This window comes from Tupaia chinensis, unplaced genomic scaffold, assembly GCF_000334495.1.
Source record: "Tupaia chinensis unplaced genomic scaffold, TupChi_1.0 Scaffold000199_1, whole genome shotgun sequence".
Taxonomy (NCBI): Eukaryota; Metazoa; Chordata; class Mammalia; order Scandentia; family Tupaiidae; genus Tupaia; species Tupaia belangeri.
In genome coordinates, this window is record NW_006159674.1 from 1794880 (window position 1) to 1815962 (window position 21083).

The 21083-nt window shown below is 39.4% G+C and overlaps 1 protein-coding gene across 1 annotated transcript in view; it reads left to right on the plus strand.

Moving 5' to 3' along the window:
* Positions 1 to 594, plus strand: part of BICC1 (BicC family RNA binding protein 1) — a 333194-nt gene extending 332600 nt beyond the window's left edge. The window contains exon 23 of the mRNA XM_006147081.3: positions 146 to 594. Coding sequence (XP_006147143.1) covers positions 146 to 276 — 131 coding nt within the window. The 3' untranslated portion in view covers positions 277 to 594. The remainder of the gene's footprint in view (positions 1 to 145) is intronic.
* Positions 595 to 21083: the final 20489 nt, after the last annotated feature.

Consider the following 21083-nt stretch of genomic DNA (forward strand, 5'->3'; position numbering starts at 1 on the left):
ACTCAAAGTTTTCCTTTTGCTATCAGACTTGACTTTTCCCACCCAAATCTATGGCATCGCCATTTCGTGAGTACTAATACCTTACCCAGTGGTATATATATAACGTCTCTGCTGCACTCCTAACAATCTCTCTTTCTCTCTTTAGAACTAAATAAAAACCGAAGAAAGCTTTTTGAACCGCCAAATGCACGCACCTCTTTCCTGGAAGGCGGAGCAAGTGGGAGGCTGCCCCGTCAGTATCACTCGGACATTGCTAGTGTCAGCGGCCGCTGGTAGCAGTACCCTGGGCACACGATGCCAACTAACTGTACAGTTGGACACAGGACATCTGTGAACAGCCTTCACTGCACACCGTCCTCAGCACTCTGGGTGTCTGGCATCAGGACCAAAGCGTCTTACGCACACCTGTACATTGTGGCAAAAAAAGGAAGACAAGAGAAAATGCTTTTATGTTGTCATACAGAGCCCAGATGTGGATTACTTTTTTATACGGCAGTTGGACAGAATCTGCAGTAAGAGGATAAGGCTTTAGTTCCTGTTTTTATTTACCTATATAACATATGCACTGATTTTTTTTTTTTTTTTTTTTTTTTTTTAAATGAAGGATGAATTGACATCTGGGATGCCAGAAAACTAAGAAGTTACTTTTTGTTTGTTTGTCTCTTTTGTTACCTATATAACAAATGCACTTTTTTTTTTTTTTTTTTTTTTTTTTACTTAAAATGAAGGATGAATTGACATCTGGGATGCCAGAAAACTAAGAAGTTACTTTTTGTTTGTTTGTCTCTTTTGGTGTTTAGGGAGTTAAAAAAAAATAATAATCAAAGTGGAATTTTCTGGTACTGCTTTAAAATAATTATTGGGGTCTCTCAGCACTTTACATGTTCTAATTTCTTGTCCTGTGGAAATTCTCTCTCTCATTTGCATGTCATCTGATATATTGGTACAGATCAGATTTAGTCACACTTTTCTGACTGCGTCAAATTTTTATTTGCGATAGTACTGGATATGAGATTCTGTGTAGAATATTCTGTGACTTTGGGAAATGGAAATGAGTCTGTTTTGTTCAGGACCAATTCATTCATATCAGCATCCTAGAAACACTTAGCAATGAACCTCGTTCACAGTAACAGGTGCAAAGACCAAACGGACTTGGCAATATTAACCCTTTGCAGTTGCCATCGTTAGCTGCTGCCTGTATTGCTACAATGATTTTAATGGTTGTCTGAAGGCAAAGGGGGGTGTGTTTTAGTATACTGCCACTAAAGGACATTTATTTATATCAAACTTTTATTTTTAGATATTATAAACATACAATACATAATTGATCAAATTGATATTTACTAGAGATTTATGGTAGATGATAGACGACATTCAATAACTGGAGCCCTAGATTGTCACTTTATTTAAAAAGACAAATACTCATCTGACAAGACAGCACTGTTTCCATCATGAGGAAAAATGCATTTCGGTTCTTAGCACACACATCAGCTCTGCTCCGTAGGGTCACAGGACTTCCTAAAACCGGATCTGTCTGCCTGAAGTAGACTCGTGAGTTGAGAATAGAAAGGCTTTTTTTAAGCCTCCAGGGTGACAGTTTATAAAGATAGCTTCGTTTTGAAGGGAAAACAACAACAACAAAAGATTTTGAAAGTGGCTAGATTCATCGTTACATTCTTATACTGTGAAAAGTCCAAGAAATCAGGCAACGTCAGTTCCTGGGTCTTCTCTATTTTTATGGTAGATTTATGAAGAGTTTTTCAATCCATAAAGAAAATCACTAAAGTGCCTTTCATTAAAGCAATATTATTTCCAAATATACTAATCTGTGGAAAACTTTCCCAAAGGAAATGTCAGTTACCTGTACTGTAATTACTTTTTATGTTCAGTGTTTAACACTTTGTGCATGGACATAAACCAGTCTCACATGCTCTCAGCAGGGGCTTTAGGTAAGTGGACATAAAAGCTGGGGGCTTTTATACAAATGTGGGATAAGACATATTTGCCTGACATTTTCCCATGGCTCAGTCTTACCAATTAAGTTTAAAATGAAAATCGAAGAGACAGTTTGCACACAGAAAAAATTTTCACTTAAAAAAAAAAAAGTATTGGTTACCTTCAGCGCATAAACAGTGGGCCTATCATACAGTTTTCAATTATAATGAGCACTAAGGAGGTGCCCATTCGAAACTAAACTAAGCCTTAAATTGCTTAAGATTGGAGAACACAGTGGTTCCCTGCACAAGTGCAAGGAAGCCATCTCGTGCACATGAATGCCGATGATCATGTGTTACACCTGGATACAGCATGGTGAACAGAACAGGGTACCAATTCCAGCATGGCTTCTTGTGCTCCAAATTTGATTGTGTCTTTTATAAGACCTTCCTAAATAAAAACAAACATCCAGAACTCTTTTCCCAGCTCTCTCTCTTGCATTTGCAACTGGAGGAAGATGGAATGAATATGCAGTATAAGTTGGTACAGGTTTGATGAGCAGTGCTTTGCTATTATGCCAAAGGGAAAACTGTCCCACTTAAACGAGATTAAATGGGGTGGCTAAAATTAAATAAAAACACTGGAAATTATTTTTCTTACTTTCTCTTGATGCAATGAAGGGAATATGACACTACAGTGTACGGATTTGTCAGTGTTATATGATGCACAAAATATTTGGATTATTTGAATAAATGTTAGCTTTTAATCAATCTGTGCCTTAATAGTGACTGGCTATCTGTAAATATAGAACAGATACAGATTGTATTTTTGTGGGGTTTTGTCCTTTTAGTGATTTTTTAAAATGAGAGATGGAATTAACATTGAAAATGGGATTTTTTTTCTAAACTAATCAATTGTTACATGAAAAATAAATTTATATAACCCCTTTGTATTGCTCTTGCTAGATAAAATGTGTGGTTTTGTTTTTGTATCAATAACTCTATACCTAGCTTTCTTTTCTGAGGAAAGTTGTTTCGTTGCTATTTTCAGTAGAGGTAAAGACATGTCTGCAGTAGACTTGAATATGTATTCTTTGTCCTCTTGTTTTGCATTGATGACCTTCATTTTACACCAGAAGTTGAGGCTCTTTATTTGAGCCAGTGAATCTAGGACTAGTAATCAATCATTGTTTCTCTGGCTACCTGTAGGTACATACCAAAAGAGGGACGTGGCAGGACAGGTTTTATTCTTGTTATTTCTTTCTGCTATAAAGACTCAAGTGTATGACCACTTTGACAACCTCATCCATCAACAACGGCACTACCTACTGAAGTAATCCTGAGCGTTTTGTCCCAGGTTCCCATCACAGAGACTCACTGTTATGCTGTCTATCACACCATGTGCTTCTTGTGACATGCACTGAGACTCTGACTGGACCCACCCTCAAATGGGGTTGATAACCATTTAAGCTGAATCTACAATCTAGCTGAATCTTGAATTATCTATGTCAATGGCTCTTAAAAATTGTTTCTAGACTAACAGATGGCGTGGTGGTTAAGGTGCTAGATTCCTGCATAGCCAACCGTAGTTCAAGTCCTGGACCTGGCGACTTAAAAATTCATGCAGGTATGTATGCATGCGTGCCCAAAACCTGAGAGGAGAATGATGGAGAAGGGATGGCAGTGTGATCATTCTCCCTGCGGGGGGGGGGGGGGGGGGGGAAGGGAATGATTTCTCACTTTCTCTCTCTCTCTTTCTCTGTCTGTCTGGCAGGTGTAAATGTCCTATGGCAAAAAGTTTAAAAAAATTGTTTTTAAAATAAGAGTTCTTTTGATCATTTAAATCTTACCTGTGATCCAATTATAAACATTGAGGATATACAAATATTTAGTAAGTGCCAGGCTGTGGTGCAGGTGTGACAGCGACTAAAACGAAACCCCTTCCCCTCACTGAGTTACATTCTAAGTGGAGAAATGAAGTTGATGAAAGATTGGATGAAACAGCCCTACCCTCTATCATGGGTCTCTGAAGAAACTCTTAGGAGCATCTAGAATCCTTTTTTGTTGTTTTTAATTGACACATGATTGTATATATTTATGGGGTACAGTATGCTATTTAATACTGTGTTCATTTTATAAAAGCCAATTTGGGGAAAGTGGTATATGAATTATTTCCTCATGGGGAGAACATTAAAAATTCTCTTGTAGCTATTTTGTGAGATTTTTACTATAGAGCAAATGTGCTTGCTGGACAGACAGAAAGTGTGAATCACCCCCCAGGTGGGATGGCCACACTACAATCCCTTCTCCTTCATTCTCCTTTCAGGATCTTGGGCATACATGCACATGTGTCTGGCATGAGTTTTAAGCTGCCAGGTCTGGAACTTGAACAGCGAGCGGTCAATTATCTGGGAGTCCAGGGACACAACCATTATGTCATCCGATGGTCCCAGAAGCAAGAAATCACCTCCCAGGTGGGATGGCCACACCACAATCCCTACTCCTCAATTCTCCTCTTGGGATCTTGAGCACACACATATATGCACCTGGCATGAGTTTTAAGCTGCTAGGTCCAAGACTCAAACCACGGTAGACTACATGTTAGTCCAGCAACATAACCATTACACTATTTTCTGGTCCTGATATCTTGAAATATACAGTGTTATTAATCATAGTTACCCATTGGGCATCATAACCTACTCCTCCTAACTAACTAACTTTGCATCCATTGGCCAGTCTCTATCTACCTCTACCTGGGAGCTTCCTCAGCAACTGGTAACCTTTATTCTACTCTGAACTTCTATGAGATTAACTCCTTGTAAAATATTTGTCTTTCTGGGCTTGGTTTATTTCACTTCATGTCCTCTAGTTCATCCACTTTGCCCCAAAGAACAAGATTTCATTTTTTTAAAATACTGAATAATGGTCTACTGGATATGTAGACTATATTTTTCTTATTCATGCATTGATGATTTAATTTTTAGCAACCTGTTTAAAGTACCCATAATACTGAAATGATCATGTGCTTTCTAAAGGAAAATATTCCTTCCTCTCATCCTCCCATCATTTTCTATAATATTGGGTTGTTAGGAAAGTCATGATGCATTTTTGCATAGAACAACAAAAGTACTTAATAATTTTCTGGCAACCTAATAGTTCCATAAGTTTAATCATATTCTCAAAATGAGTGTGTGATGTGGCCCCAAAGATTGTTTTATAGTTATACCACTGCCATATAGTTTTACCCTATAAAGATAGGGACCATCACTTCTTAGATTTGACTATTAGTGACTACAGGTTTGTTTGTTTGTTTGTTTGTTTATCTGTTAGATGGTATATGTACTCACTGGGGAGAGAGAGAAAGTAAAAAAGCACACTTCAGGGGGGGATGACCACAACACAATCCCTTATCCTCTATTCTCTTGGGATATGGGGCACACACGCACATGTACTTGGTGTGTTTTTCTTTTTTTTCCCTTTAATTTTTTAATTTCAATTTCTTTTATATATCCAATCGCGTTACTTAATTTGCAAAGTGAATAGTCCAAAATGTGTACATTTCTCACCTGTCCAGTTAACAATACTGTAGAATTATCTTAAATAGATAATAACCCATTTTGTTGTCCCATTAATGACTTGGCTCTCTATTTTTCTCCTTAACATCCTTCCTTGTACTCTACTCCTTCACCCTCCCTCTTCTCACACTCTATCTGGTATTTATAACCATTTACTATGTTTCTATATCCTTTAGTCATTCAGTTTCGGCTATAGAGTGCAGACATTCAGTGTATGTTAAGTGGAGACATACAATGTTTCTCCTTTATAGCCTGGCTTGCTTCATTCAGCAGTAAATCTTCTATATTCATCCACTTTTTGTTAAAAGCCAGGGTCTTGTTATTTTTTTATGGCTGAATAGTATTCCATAGAGTATATCCACATTTTCAATCCATTCATCTGTTCATGGGCATTTGGGTTGGTTCCATATCTTAGCAATTGTGAATAATGTCATAATAATCCTAGATATGCAAGCACTTTTCTGATTAAGAATCTTTCTGTCCTTTGGGTAGAACCAAGGAGTGGGATTGCTGGATCATATAGTAGTTCTATTTGTAGGTCTTTGAGGAATCTCCAAATTGTTCTCCACAGAGGCTGGACAAATTTACATTCCCACCAGCAGTGTAGGAGAGTTCACCTCTCACCACATCCCCCTCAGCACTTATCTTTTTTTTTTTTTTTTTTTAATCTTAGTCATTCTGACTGGGGTTAGGTGGTATCTCATTGTGGTTTTGATCTGCATCTCCTTTACAATGAGGGATGTTGAGCATTTTTTCATATGCCTTTTGGTTATTTGTATGTCTTCCTTAGAAAGTTTTTTTTTTTTTTTCAACTCGTTCTCCTATCTTCTAATAGGGTTGATCATCTGTTTTAGGGTTAGCTGCTTGAGTTCCTTATGCATTCTGGTTATCAGTCTGCATGGCAAAAGACACAGTAATTAGTGTGAATTGACAGACCTCAGAATGGAAACATATTTTGTAAGCTATGCATCAGATAAAGGCCTGGTGTATTTTTCAAGCCACTGGGTCCAGGACTTGAACTGCATAGTTGCTCATGTGGGATCTAGCCATCTTAACCATAATGCCACATGACTGGTTGACTGTGGTTTTTAGAAATCAAGTGTGCCTTAAAAGAGCTTGAGTTTGCTAGCACTGAGAATACTCCAAGAATGCAGTAGTATTTGGAGGTTAGTTCCAAATGTATGACTTCCACAAGATGCTCAACAATGGAGTAAATGGAGTTTCTTTGGAAGACAGTTTCCAAGGGAACATCTTTTCTTGGACTATGTAACCCAATATAGATCATTAAATTAGCTCAGAATTTTCAAAACTTGGCTACTTATTAATAACATGACTTCAAATATGCTAAAGTACCTTTAATCTAATTTTGATAAACATACTTATTCAGTGTATTATATAACTCCAGTCATCACCAGAGACTATAATTCTCTCAAAGTCCTTCTCCTGGTAAGTCAGCTTCCCTTCCTAATCTCAAACAACTTTTTGGATAGCTTTCAGGTAAGATGAGAAGAGATTGGATTTTAAATGTGCTTGTAGATATTGTCTTTAGGTCTTGGGAAAATCCCTCTGCCTCAGAGTCTTCATCTGTAAAACAGAGACAGTACCCATCTCTAAGAATGGACGTCACAGAGGCTGTGAGTAAATCTCTCTGCAAAGTACATGGCACAGAGTGAGAAGTGAGTTAATAGCAGCTACTGTCACTACTGAGTTTTCCTTTCTCTGTATGGGCATTTTTTTTTTTTTTTTTTTTTTTTTTTTTGCCCATCAGTAATCCTCACTGCATTTATCTGCCTTCCTGAGGGATGACCATTTCCTCTGCCAGGGACCACCTTCTGACTGAAAAAATTCAAGTCAAAACACTGTCCTGAACAAGGTTACAGTCTTGGGTCTTATGCTGTACAGAAAGCTGTACTGTATTTGATTTCTTTTTATTTTGTGATTTTTAAGTCTAATTCATCAGATTACCGATAATTTATTTTCCACATGTGGAGAGGGCTAGTAGCTAATTCTAAAAGTTATATTTAGCGACTTTAAGAAGTTTGTAGAAAAATAGAATTAAAGTGCATTTTTGTGCAAAAAATTTTGAAATCAATACATAGTTTTTCAGAATATATATTTTTTCTATGAAAGTTTTGAAGATACCTCAGATATGTTCTTAATTGTCATATTCCCAGAGATTTCTCATAACTTTAGGTTGCATGCCCTCCCTCTAGTTCCCCAAGGTCACCTCAGTCCTACCCGCTGGTTGCTCAGTTTCTCTGTGATTCCTCTGTGCTCCTCACCATGCAGGACTTAATACTAATTCCCTTTGTGTGTGTATAATGAGCTTTTATTTTTGGAAGGAACTACTTGCCTGTATTTGTGCTAAGTCTAGTTGTTTTCTACTTTAAAAAGCAAATAGCGTTAGATAATATTTGATTGTTCCTACAGATGCTGCCAGGACACTTCAAAAACACCTCATCAAGGTATTTCACTTCTTTTTTGTTTTTGTTTTTTGCTTTTTAAAATACTTTGACTCCTACTAAAGGAGGCAAGTAGAGCTTAAAGTTCCCTTGCTCAAGGATTAGACCATGAATGTGTTTTGGAACAGATTTTGAGAATTGGAGTCTGAATCTGACTTTGGAGACAGACTCTCAGTGTGGGAACCAGAACCTTTAGGAAAAAATTACAGTAACTGAAATGTTTCAACTTCGTAATAGGATGTTTGGGTGGATTACAGCAGAAGAAGAGCTCAGTAATTGGGTGTGTGGGGCCCTTTTTTTCAAGGCCAGAGAAAACAAATGTCTGAACTCACTGTCTTCAGTGCTTCCTAATCCCTACTAGAGAGGCTGTGGGAATTAGACATTAAATTAGACATCTAGAAAATAATTTATGTTCAAAGTTTTCACCCAGGCACAGTGGCTGTGTCCACATGGCTGATGCAGTTCCATTCCAAGTCAGCACGGGTTAAGTTTGCCAATTTTCTAAATTTGGCAATTGGGATGGATTACATTTCCTTATTTTTTCCCCTTTTGTCAGGATTGTAAATTGACATGAACAGCAAATTAAATTTCTATGTAAATTCTTACAGATTAAAAAATATCCATGATGAAAATCTTGCTTCCTTCAGGTTCACAAATCTGAGTTATAATTCTTTGAGTTACATTCTTAGAAGATAAATTCCTACTCTACTATTTTCTGTGTGTGTGTATATATATATATATTTTTTTTTTTTTGAGATATTTTTGCTATAGGGTGTGTGTGCTCACCAGAAAGACAGAGACAGAGAGACAGAAAGCGGGAATGGCCACACTGCACCAGTGACCAGTGTGAGTTTAAGCCACTGAGTCTGGGACTCAAACCACGGTAGAATACCGTGGAGTCCAGCGATGTAGCCATTACGCCAACAGCTGGTTCCTATATTTAAAAGCTTTTAAGACCACTTAAATGTTTCCATTAGAAAAATTTGAGGACGAGGCCTGGAAGGAGGGGTGACCTTAAGTACAATTACAGCTTTGCTTGTCATATAATAAATTTAAATTAGGCACCATTCAATATAATGAGGCTGTCTTTAAAGAACTGACTTGTTTAGAAAATATGAGAATATAGGACTAAGTTCAAAAGAATGGGAATGATAAGGATAATAGGTGTTTCCTATGTGCCTACATACGACTAGTATAAACTGAAACTTTTAGAAATCACCATGTAATGGGAAATGCAAAAGTGAAAAATGGATTCTTTAGCCTCTGGTCACATTCCTTTCAAAGGCCATGGTAAGTTAACAAGAAGGAGAAGCCAATTAAAGAAATTCTTCAGAAACAAAACTCTTCTTTAATTTGCCAGAGGGTGCATGCACTTGCTGGGGAGAGTGAGAGAGAGGGAGTGAGAAAGCACTGCCATGGGGCATCCTCATGCCGCAATGCCTTTCCCTTCATTTCTCCCACCTTTCAGGATTTAGGGCACGGGTGCACATATGCCTGGGCAGTTTTCTCAAGTCACTGGGTCAAGAACTCAACAACCTGTGCTGTCAGCCATGTGGGATCCAGTCACCATAACTATCATTCCATTGTTCCTAAAAAAATAACTTTTTAAGTACCTAATTTTGTCCTTGTCATATGGCATTTCTGTATGAAGGAGTCCGTATTTCCTGCCACTTTGTTAACAGTAGTTAATTGTAGGTGATGCAAATTCAGGAGTTCATTATGCCAGTATTTATCAAGCCATATGTGGTGGACAGTTGTCTTCTGGTTTTTCAATTCATTGCAAGGTAATACATTTGTAAAACATAGTAAAAATGGTGTGTAGTATAAAAATGCTTTAAAAAGTTTCTAAATGCTTACTCTCTCCCTTTCTGTACTTAGCAACAACCAAGAGTGCACACTGGATTCACACCTATCCACAGAGCACCCTCAAAGGAGTACTGAATCATAAACTTTTCATAACAGAAACTTTCCAGATGTATTTAAAAATGCACGCCTGGAATCACCAGGCACTGTCGTGTACTTTATCTGCAGCACTAGCATAGCAGTTGGGTGTCTTTCAGATGCTGCCAGCTGTGCAGACCTCCTAGAGCTGTATGGAAATGTGCCTCCCCTGTGTGCCTTTCTCTGCAGCCCTGCTCTTTGCCAGCCCTGCGGCAACTACTGCAGCTCCCCCTGTGTCTACTGTATCAAATTCTCCCTCTGCTGGTTTCTCTATCCCACTTCGTTCCATTTATTTATGCTTTCCCACAGTTGAGGGAAAATAGCATTTTCAGTCCCTCGGAGGGCAGTTTATTTTGTGTGGCAGTACCTCTAGGATCTGGCATGCTCTAGAAGCGGAAAATATTTCCTTTGATATCCTCAAGATGGTGGTGTGCAGATTGCCAAGGCAGAGGCCAGCACGGCGGGCATGTAGTATCGCAGCATTTCGAAGGGAGGCCCATTGCTGTTTTCACCCTACAAGGCTAATCCAGACCCTGTGTTTGGAGCCACTCCTTATTAGCAGATGTCAGAACTTTACCTTTTGGTAAATTGACTTAAACAATGGGAAATTGCCTTAAACATTCTACTAAAACAGGAAGCATCCCTGTACCGCAGCGGGCAGTGATAAAGATACATTTTCAGCAGCAGAGAGGAAAACCAAAAATCCTAAACAACTGTCACTCCGGCCTGCAGCCTAGAGAAACAAGCTGACAGCTACGCGAAGAGGATATCCAAACTGATGTGCCTGCTGGAACTGACTGCACGACCGATACCAAACTGCAAGCTGCTCAGGGATTATGAGAACCAACTGTGACACAGAAGGGAAGGGAACCAAGCAAAATACTACAAAGGCAAAGAGGGAAGTTGGGGAGCATGCTACAGCAAGGCTGCACACAGAAGAACGAAGTCTGTGGGTTCGTGTCTGTGGGATTTGGCTGTGTTCAGCAGCCAGTCCCTCCACCATACGGTGCACACCCGTCATCCACAAAAGGGACTCCGACAGCTCCAAGGCTGAGTAGAGTGGATTCCTCTCCAAAGGCTACTCAGGCCTTCCAGAATTTCTCCCAGTTAGGTGGGGAAGAGGGAGGGATGGGCAAAGATCCACCCTCTCTGGGTTGGATAGAATGGGGGGAAACTTTGTGGCAGGTTTGAAGATGAGGTATGACCAGACCTGGGTGCAAAAAATCTATCCGTAAAAATGCACTCTCTGCCCCCCCCCACCCCCGCGATGTAGTCCTGCCTGATCACGTTGGCCTATGTGCAGTGAACATCTGTGCTGACCTGAGTAATCACCCTCTCCTGCTCAGCCCAGTCTACATTCGAATTACAAAGATTATTCCTACTTTGTACTTGGTACTTGGTCTTCCAACTTGTGTGGCTTTTGCTCATAGTGTTCTTTTTTTTTTTTTTTTTTGGGGGAGTTTTTGTTTTAGGGACCTCTCACCCTATAGGGCACGTGCACTCGCCAGAAAGAGAGAGAGAGAAAGCAAGAAATCACCTCCTGGGGGAAGGCCATGCCACAATCCTTTCTCCATTCTCCTCTCAGGATCTTGGGCATGCACGCAAATGCGCCTGGCATGAATTTAAGCCACTGGGTCTGGGTCTCGAACTGCGGTCAACTACATGGGAGTCCAGTGACATAGCCATTATCCTAACTGCTGGTCCCGCTCATAGTATTCTTAATACTTAATAAATTACAAACAATAAATTTTATAGAAACATCGATTTCCCAGCTTTACCCTAGATGACTAAAATCAAATTTCTGGAAGTTTCAGGGAATCTGTTTACTATCTTCTTTCAATTTTTTTTTTTTAATTGTCAGAGGGTACATATGCTCAGCAGAGAGTACCTGCTTGGTCACACCACAATCCCCCTCCTCCAGCCCTCCCTCCCATTAAGAGGCTGGGCATGTACACACATGCACACCTGATTCCCATTCCCAGACTGTTGGGTGATACTCAGAACCCGATTGGCCTTAAGTGAATACAGCTCTCTTAACCACTGGGCCACAGGACTGGCCTAGAATCCATATTTTTAAAAAAATTATTTTATTGAACTTTATTCATTCATTCATTTATTTATTTTAATTTGACCACAGAGAGACAGAGTGAGAGAGAGAGAAAGTAAGAAGGCAAGCGGCCAGGTCCGGGACTTGAACCACGGTCAACTATGTGGGAGTCCAGCACCCTTAACCACCATGCCACCTGCCCCCTCCATATTTTTATAAAAGCTTTTTAGCTGGTTCTTTTTTTTTAAATTACTTTTATTTTTAAAACTTATTTACCTTTAATCACATGTCTTTACAGTGTGCATTTCTTTTTCTCACACAAATACCATGCATGTCAGTCTAGACAAAGATATTATACACATTATCATCAGCAAATAGAGTTTCATTTTTTGTCAGTTGAGCATACTCTTACATGTTTTTTCCTTCCCCTTTCCCCTCCCTCCCTTCCTCACTAACTTTCCCCCACATACACACACACATACCCACACATACATTTTACTGATTCACAAAAGATCTTAAACTGAAGGTATGGCCAAAGCTACAATCTAGTGACGAATGCACTGTAATTTTCTTCTCAAACATTTTTTTCCCCTCTCCATTCCCCTTTACCAAAGAGAGGTATATACTATCTTATTTGCAAAAAAATTAGGTAATCTCAATTTGGTCTGTTATTTGCACCAAGCTCCAGAAGAATTCAATTTCTGATGCAAGGCAACAGATACTATTGTATTATTGAACTTAGGCAAATAACCATTCTACCACAAAATAAGAATGCTCACAAATATTTTTGAATTGCAAAGGGGTCAGGAAGGGAGAAAAGTTTATGTTTCAATTTTAAAAATTCTTTTTTTTTAACAAATTGCTGAACCTATCAGCAACTCAAAAGAAAACAAAAATCCTTAAATCTGAAAGACAAAGCATAGAAGAAAATTAGTAATGTTTTAGAAAAAAAGCCATAGACTTCTATTTCACCATTCAGTCCCATATAATCTCTCTTTTGTTGAATTCGCAGTGTTACTGTGGTCTGACCTTTCTGTTAACATTCAATATGATTATTGATATTTCAGAACTTGTCCCTACCCTTAAGTTGGCCTTTTTCATGGTAATTTCTTGTCCTCCTATTTGTCTGTCTGTCTTTAGTTTTCCTGGTGTAGTACTTCCTTCAGAACTGCTTGAAGAGAGAGACTGGTGTTGGTAAATTCTTTCAGGTGTTGTTTATCTAGGAATGTTTTTACCTTTCTTCCCATATGAGGGATTATCTTGCCAGATATATTATTTTTGGTTGAAATTGTTTTTCATTAAACACTTTGAATATATTTTCCCATTCTTTCCTTGCTTGCATTGTTTCTGACAAGAGGTCAGATGTTAGTCTGATGGGACATCCTTTGAAAGTAACTGACATTTTTCTCTTGCCAATTTTAGTGTCTTGTCTCTGTCTGTGGTTTTGGTCAATCTGGCTATGATGTGCCTTGCAGAAGATCTCCTTGGGTTGATTCTATTAGTGGTCCCTTGTTTTTCTTAGGTCTGGATATTTGAATGCTTCTCTAGTTTTGGAAAGTTTTCTTCCAGGATTTCATGGAATAGATTATCAATGCCCTGATTATTTTCTTCACCTTCTGGGATACCCATTATCCAGATATTTGGGTGTCTGATGATATCTAGTGTTACTCGTATATTATTCTCATATTTTTGGGTTATTTTCTCAGTCTTTTTCATGAATTTTTCTAGGTCAGAGGTTCTGTCTTCTACATCTGACATTCAATCTTCTGCATAAACTAGTCTGCTTTTAATACTTTCAAGGGAGATTTTGATTTCCTATATTTCAGACTTCATCTCTACAGTTCCATCTGATTCTTTTAATGGTGTTTCCTCTTTCAGATGGTGGAAAAACTTCTTCACCTCCTGGAACTCATTGTCTCTTTTCTCCTGCATTTGCCAGAGTTTGCTCTCTTGTCTCTTGCATCTCTTTTAGCTTTGTCACTATGAATATCCTAAATTCTTTATCTGAATTTCAATGAGTCCCATCCTACTGTCTGTAGGATGATGAAGGGCTGTTCCCCTTGGGAGAGAGATTTTCTTGATTTCCCATATTTCTTGTGCCTTTGCGGTGGTTCTGGTCATCTGATGGATTGTACGTTACTCCCTACCTTCTTGAAGTTAATTCTGAGCATTAGAGGCATGCAGAAGGAGATGAGCTGTAGTATTTCTGCAGTTTCATCTTCCTGATCCTTACTAAGCAACCTGGACTTTGGTCAATGGAACTAGATATTACAAAGGCCTCACAGTTTCAAGGGAATAGGTGCATCTGGGCTGAGCTGAGGGATTTTAGCTAAGTTTTCAGAGGTGTGCGGGAGGAAATGAGCCGTACTCACTGCAGCTCTGTGTTTCTCCCAGCTGTTCACTTTGTACTCTTCTCTGATTTTTAGTCATTTGGTGATATATTCACGTTTGGCTAATTTATTAGAGATTTTTGCTACCGTAAGCTCATATGCTTCACTTTACTGGGAGGTATTTCTATGCCTATTTCTCCTCTACTACTGCGTTTTACAACATGGTATTCACAGAAAGGAATTTCAAATTAGATTTATAAAGATGAGTGTCTCCCTTTCTATACCAGTTCAGTATGGGTTGAGGTTTACTATGACCCTAAAAGTATTCCAGATATTTTGCTACTGTGCACTTAGACGTGCCTAGACACTCAACGTGTGGAAGGGTGTGGAAGGTGAGAAGCAAGGTGAGAAAGTCAGGTAAAAGATATGAAACAAAGGGGAAAAGACAAAAAAAAGAACAAAACAAAACAAATAAAAGGGAAATTAAAAAAAAAAAAAGGCAAAAAAAAAAAAAAAAAGAGAACCACTCAGTGCACTAGTGTGCCACGCAAAAGGGGCAGGGCTAGGTTCACCTCAGATACCCATAGCTTCTGAAATTAGCAAGAGAAAGGAGAAGTCAGAGACAAGAGACTGTACCTACAGATTTTTTTTTTAAACATATTATGTATAAAGGAGAAAAAATATATATATTTTTTTGGAGAGGTTTTTCACTGTAGGGTACCTGCACTCGCCAGACAGAGAGAGAGAGACAGAGAGACAGAAAGCAAGAAATCACCCCCCAGGGGCGATGGTCACGCCACAATCCCTTCTCCTCCATTCTCCTCTCGGGATCTTGGGCATGCACGCACACGCGCCTGGCGTGAGTTTTAAGCCACCGGGTCCGGAACACAAACCGCAGTCGACTACGTGGGAGTCCAGGGACATAGCCATTACGCTAACTGCTGGTTCCCAAGGAGAAAATTTTTGAGAGAAAGGGAGAGGGAGAGAGACAGAGACAGAAGACAGAGCCCACCCTACCTGGCTTTTCACTGGGTGTTGGGCTGGAAGGAGAGGTTTAGGGCAGAGACTTTCTGGTTAAAGGGGCAGGGCTAGGCCTACCTCAGGTGTATATAGAATCTGACTTTTCACTGGGAGTTGTGCAGGAAGGAGCGTCAGCTGGTTCTGTCACATCAGGGCTGAGAGTCCAGTCACTGGAACCACTGAACAGGACCTTTGTTAAATATTCATTTCAAATTTAACATTTTTTGATGTTAAATGTTTGATGATTCTGTATTTGAGTCTAACTATTTAAAGACTTAGGCAGAGCAGGAGTTGCAATTTGCTTTTGTTTATAAATCTACATTACCAAGTGAAAACAAGAGGGCCAAATAAGAACTCTGAGCAGGGAAATTCTGAGGAAATACACTAGAGGTAGCTTCAGGATGTAAGACTAAATGCTACCTACATACCATTTGCACACTAATTCAGAATTATTCAGATTCCTTAAAGATCTATATGAGGCAGTGGTTTGCAGGACAGATAAGCAGGTTGACACTGTACTTGGAATAAAATCACACTGTTATAATTTTACCCTTTGTATTGGCCTCCCTCCCCCCAATTAGTGATGGGAGATCCCAAGAAATAGAAGTTCATGCTACTAATGTTCTTTTTGTATGCTAAAGTTGAATCTTCCATGTCCTTAACTTCATAGAATTAATGGTTTCTCTGCCTTCATCATATTTTTGCTGGTCTCAAGAGTGCACAGCTTAGAAGCGGCAGCCCCTTGTCTGGGTTGTGTGTGGGAAACACTTAACCTGGAAGAGTCACATGGGGAGTAAATCTGGGAATGTCCTCTCCTGGCACTGCAGCCCTTGCGGGGGATTCACATGCTCCAATTTCTCCAGTTGCCATGGAACCTAACAAAGCTTCAACACTGCAAACAATGTAAGGTCTATGGCTTCCACACAGACTATTTTCAGCCAGTCAAGAAACTATCGTAGGGCTAATCTTGCTGCACACTGTTAAGCCCTGTGTGTAGAAAGCCAGATCCCACTTGGCTGATCACGGTTTGAATCTTGGCCCTATCAGCTTGTGAAACGCGCTGGGCATGTGTGCATACATGTCCCAAATCCTGATGGGATTGGAGAAATGGAGGAAAGGGATTGTGGTGTAACCACAGCCTAGGAGGAGATGCTTGTTCTCTCTCCATCTCTGTCCAGAGCACATGCCCTGTGGCAACTAACAAAAAAGAAAGAAAATACTGTAATTATTAGTAAGTAGGTGGAAGAGGACAGGAAATGATCTAGATTCCCTCTTCCCCCTCCTACCCCTACCGTTATATGCCACCCTGTTTTTTTGTGGGGAACATGCCTGATAGAGCTTCAATACCTCCAGTAGCATTGCTATAAAAGTGATTGCAAATATTCTGCTGTGCTCTTCCTAGTGATCTAATGGAATTTGCTGCTGACTAAATATTGACTATTGGATTTATCCCACTTACCAGCTCTTCATTACTTTGTGCAAGTGATTTGGCTACTCTGACACCTTGCCTCCTCATCTGTAAAACCTGATTAACAAATATCTACTGCCCAGGGTTTTACTGAAAAGTAAGTAAAATAATTTGGGTTAAGAGACCCAGTGCCTTTAAATTAAAATGTGCTCAATAAATGTTCACTGATTCTCCTCTCATGCTTTACAGCAGTGCTATCTTTAGGGTAGCACTTCAAAAACAATTGAAAACACAATAACTAGAACTATTTGTATAGAAGCGTCATGCTTCATAATCTTAAGTACAGGGTTCCTTGCCTCTTCTGAAGTGAGTTTTCCACCTACATGGTTGGTGATACCCTCCAGCCAGAGTTCGCCAGGAATGTACTTGTGATTTATCACCTACTACAAGGAAGATGTGCACCATGTGGAACTGTGGGAGCTTGCACTCAGTGGGTGTTAGAAAGGACTTAAAGGATTTGGGCTGCTGTTGGGTGATTTAGGGTGAAGGTGGCTAAGGAAGAGAGGCTTTGCTCTGAATTGGATGTTGTCAGGAGGCACAGGTAATTCTATGAGTTTCTCAATGGGTTTCTCAGTCTAGGATGGAAGGATGTAGGTCAGGATAAAACTGCAATATATAAACAACAAGCAGTCCCTCATATGAGCTGGGAGGGAGGATGTTAGGAATTGTGTGCTTTGGACAATGTCCATGTCTTGTTTGAATAGCAGTATGATCATAGAATGATCCTATTCTAGTCTTAATCCATCATGGCCATAGAGCAGCCTTGTCTGATGTTGCTATTCAGCAAAATCACTTATGTTCAATAGGGGAACACTAAGATTTGGCTGTGGGTGCCAGGCCAGCTCCAAGATATTAGGGGCTGCCCTCTTCTTTCTCATGACTCTTTTTGTTTTATGTTTTATTTGTTCCTGCTAGGTATTTTCTTTATAAACCTCCCCCCCCAACACACACACACACACACACACACACAGAGTATTGACTATTTAGATTATATCAGGGATTGTTCTAATACCTTCACAGATATTAATACATTTAGGAGTGTCAATCATAGTTCTCATAGTTCACAGAAGGGTATTCAAAATTATTTTTAAATTGTTTTCCTATAAGCATTCTCATTTTAGCATTGATCCTAGATTCTCTGCATTTATTCCCAAAACTTTACTGAGTACCTACTGTGTGCATATGGTGTGTGTATAACCCAAATTCACCAGCCTCGTCTTGTCAGCTCCCTTCTCTGAGGCACCCATACCTGCACCCATACCTGTTGAGGGTTCTGCACCCCATTCTTGCACATACCAAAGCAAATGGTAGGTTATCCTCCCAGTGTCTAGTCTTGTGCAAAGGAAATGGTGGATCTTAAGAGTCCAGTAGTAACAGCTCTACACCTATCAGTACTTTGCCTGTGTTGCCAACACCTGGACAAATGGATGAGGTGTTCCCATTCGAGAGAGCTCTGCATTAGTTTCAGATGTTACTCAGCTAAAGCAACAGAGTGAAAGGTGCAATAAGCTGGGGATGACTAAAGAACCATTCACTGTTTTGATGTGAGATTGTGGAAAGAGGCAGAACAGGCTTATATCCTACTTAAATCTTTCATGCTATAGCTAATTAACCTTTTCTGTGCATGCGTCATCACTGGAGAGAAGCAAGGTTATCTGTGGGAAAGGCTGTTGAATAAACTATTCTGATGGGCTCAGTGCTCAGTTGTCCCTTGGCCTCTGGAAGCCTCATGTGTGCCCTCTAGATCTTTCTTAAGCTCTCTAGCCCTGGCTCCTTCCCCAACAAATTACTTTTGCTTTCAAGTCAAATGAGGTCACATGGAGAGAGGAAGGGGAAAATTCTACTTAGGTGTGAACATCAAGAAATGCTTTTAATTCTCAAAGTGGATGCTGGTATCATGTTCAGAAATAATGACTCAATTCAAAGGAATAAAACATTAATGGTGGAATACCAGACATCAGTTCTATTCCTTTTTACAAATTTTTAATGCATTTTTTAAAGAAAAACCGTTTTAATTTGAATAGATCAAAATGAAAAATGTTAAGAGAAATTTGCTTAAAGCTTAAAGCCAGGAAAAAGGATAGTATTCACTTCAAATAGTAGGTAGATGAACCTACCAACACTTCAAGAGAAGACAAAAATCTTTAAATATGGAAATTAAAGCCTTGAAGAAAATCAGTAATGTTTTAAAGTAAAAATAATTTGTTTCACTAGTTCAGACTCATGTAATTAATCTCTCTCCTATTGAATTTGCAGTGTTACTGTGTTCTGATCTTTCCATTTACACTCTGGAAGTTAACATTCAGCTCTGGACTTGTCCCTACCATTTGGCTGGCCATTCTCTTGGTTGTTTCTTGTACTCTTATTTCTGTGTGTCCGACTTTAGTTTTCTTGTAGCACTCCCTTCAGCACTTCCTGGAAAACCGGTTTGGTGTTGGTAAATTCTTTCAGGTTTTGGTGTTGTTAAATTCTTTCAGGTTTTGTTTCCCTGAGAATGTTTTTTTTTTTTTTTCCCATTTGAAGGATAACTTTGCCGAGTATAGTATTCTTGGTTGAAATTGTTTTTCACTTAACACTTTGAATATATTTTACCATTCTTTCCTTGCTTGCACTGTTTTCAATGAGAGGTTTAACGTTAGCCTTATAGGATATCCTTTGAAAGTAAATCGACATTTCTCTCTTGCCAATTTTAGTATCTAGTCTCTGTAGTTTTGGTCAATCTGGCTATGATGTGCCTGGAGGAAGATCTTGGGTTGATTCTATGTGGGATCCTTTGTATTGCTTGAGTCTGAATATTTGAGTGCTCTCTAGGTTTGGAAAGATTTCTTTCAGGATTCCATGAAATAAATGATCAATGCCCTTTTTAGTTCCTTCACCTTCTGGAATACTGATGATCTGGATGTTTTGGTGTTTAATGGTATCTAGTATTACTCTTATGTTATTCTCATTAACTTGGGTTATTCACTCAGTTTTTTGGTCAATTTTTCTAGGTTAGGGGTCTACCTTCTACATCTGTGATTAGATCTTCTCATGATCTAAATTGCTTTTGATATTTTCAAAAGAAGTTTTGATTTCCTATGTTATAGCCTTCATCGCTAACAGTTTCATTTGATTCTTTTTTTTTTTTTTTTTTTTGTGATGTGTATCTCCTCTTTCAGATGGTGCAAGAATGTCCTCACCTTCTGGAACTCGGTGTCTCTTTTCTCCTGCATCTTCTGGAGTTTGTTGTCTCCTCTTGCATCTCTGTTAGCTTTGTCACTATGAATTTTTAAATTCTTTATCTGACATTTCTATGAGTTCCCTGGTATACTCTGTGGAGGGAGAGGAGTTATTCTTTTCTCTTAGAGGAGAGATCTTTTCTTGGTTTCTAATATTTCTTGTGCCTCTGGTGGTTTCTAGTCATTTGATGGATTAACTTTTTTTCCTATTTTTTGGAGTTAAATCTGAGCATTTAGAGGAATGCAGGAGGAGGTGACCTGCAGTATCTAAAGAGTACCATTATTCTCCCTTTTCACCACTGATTCAAATAAATTTGAGGATTAATATGACCCTAGGAATATTCAGATATTTGGCTAATGAGCACCTAGATCTGTCTAGAAAATCTGAGTGTAGAGGCTGAGCAGAAAAGAGAGACAGGTAAAAAGAAAAGGAAAAGGAACAGAAAAACCTAAAGAAGAGAAAAAACCAATAAAAAATATTTTTGACCATGGGACCAGCAGTTAGCGTAATGGCTATGTCGCTGGACTCCCATGTAGTCGACCGCGGTTCGAGTCCCAGACCCAGTGGCTTAAACTCACGCCAGCACATGTGCGTGCGTGCCCAAGATCCCGATAGGAGAATGGAGGAGAAGGGATTGCGGCGTGGCCATCCCCCCTGGGGGGTGATTTCTTGCTTTCTCTCTCTCTGTCTGTCTCTGTCTGTCTGGCGCCCTATAGCAAAAACCTCTCCAAAAAAAAAAAAAAAGAAAAGAAAAACATGGGGCTGCTCAGAAGTCAGATGTAGTTGGCTGTTGATTGGTTTGTCCTATGGAGGCAGGGGAAAAGGTAGGAATCAGTGAGACAAAAGAGCTGCAGAGGGCTAAGGAGTTTAAAAATTAAAAAAAAAGGAAAGGAAATAGAGAGAGGAGAGATGGAGAGAGACAGAGAGAATAAGTAGGACACTCTCACCTGGCTCCTGGCTAGATCTGGGGGCCAGGAGGGTGGAGTCTGGGCAGAGGGTCTTTGAGGGTCCTAATCCCTGAAAGAGGCCACTCAGAAATCAGATAGAGATGGCTGCTGATTGACTTGTCCTATGGGGGCAGGGGGAA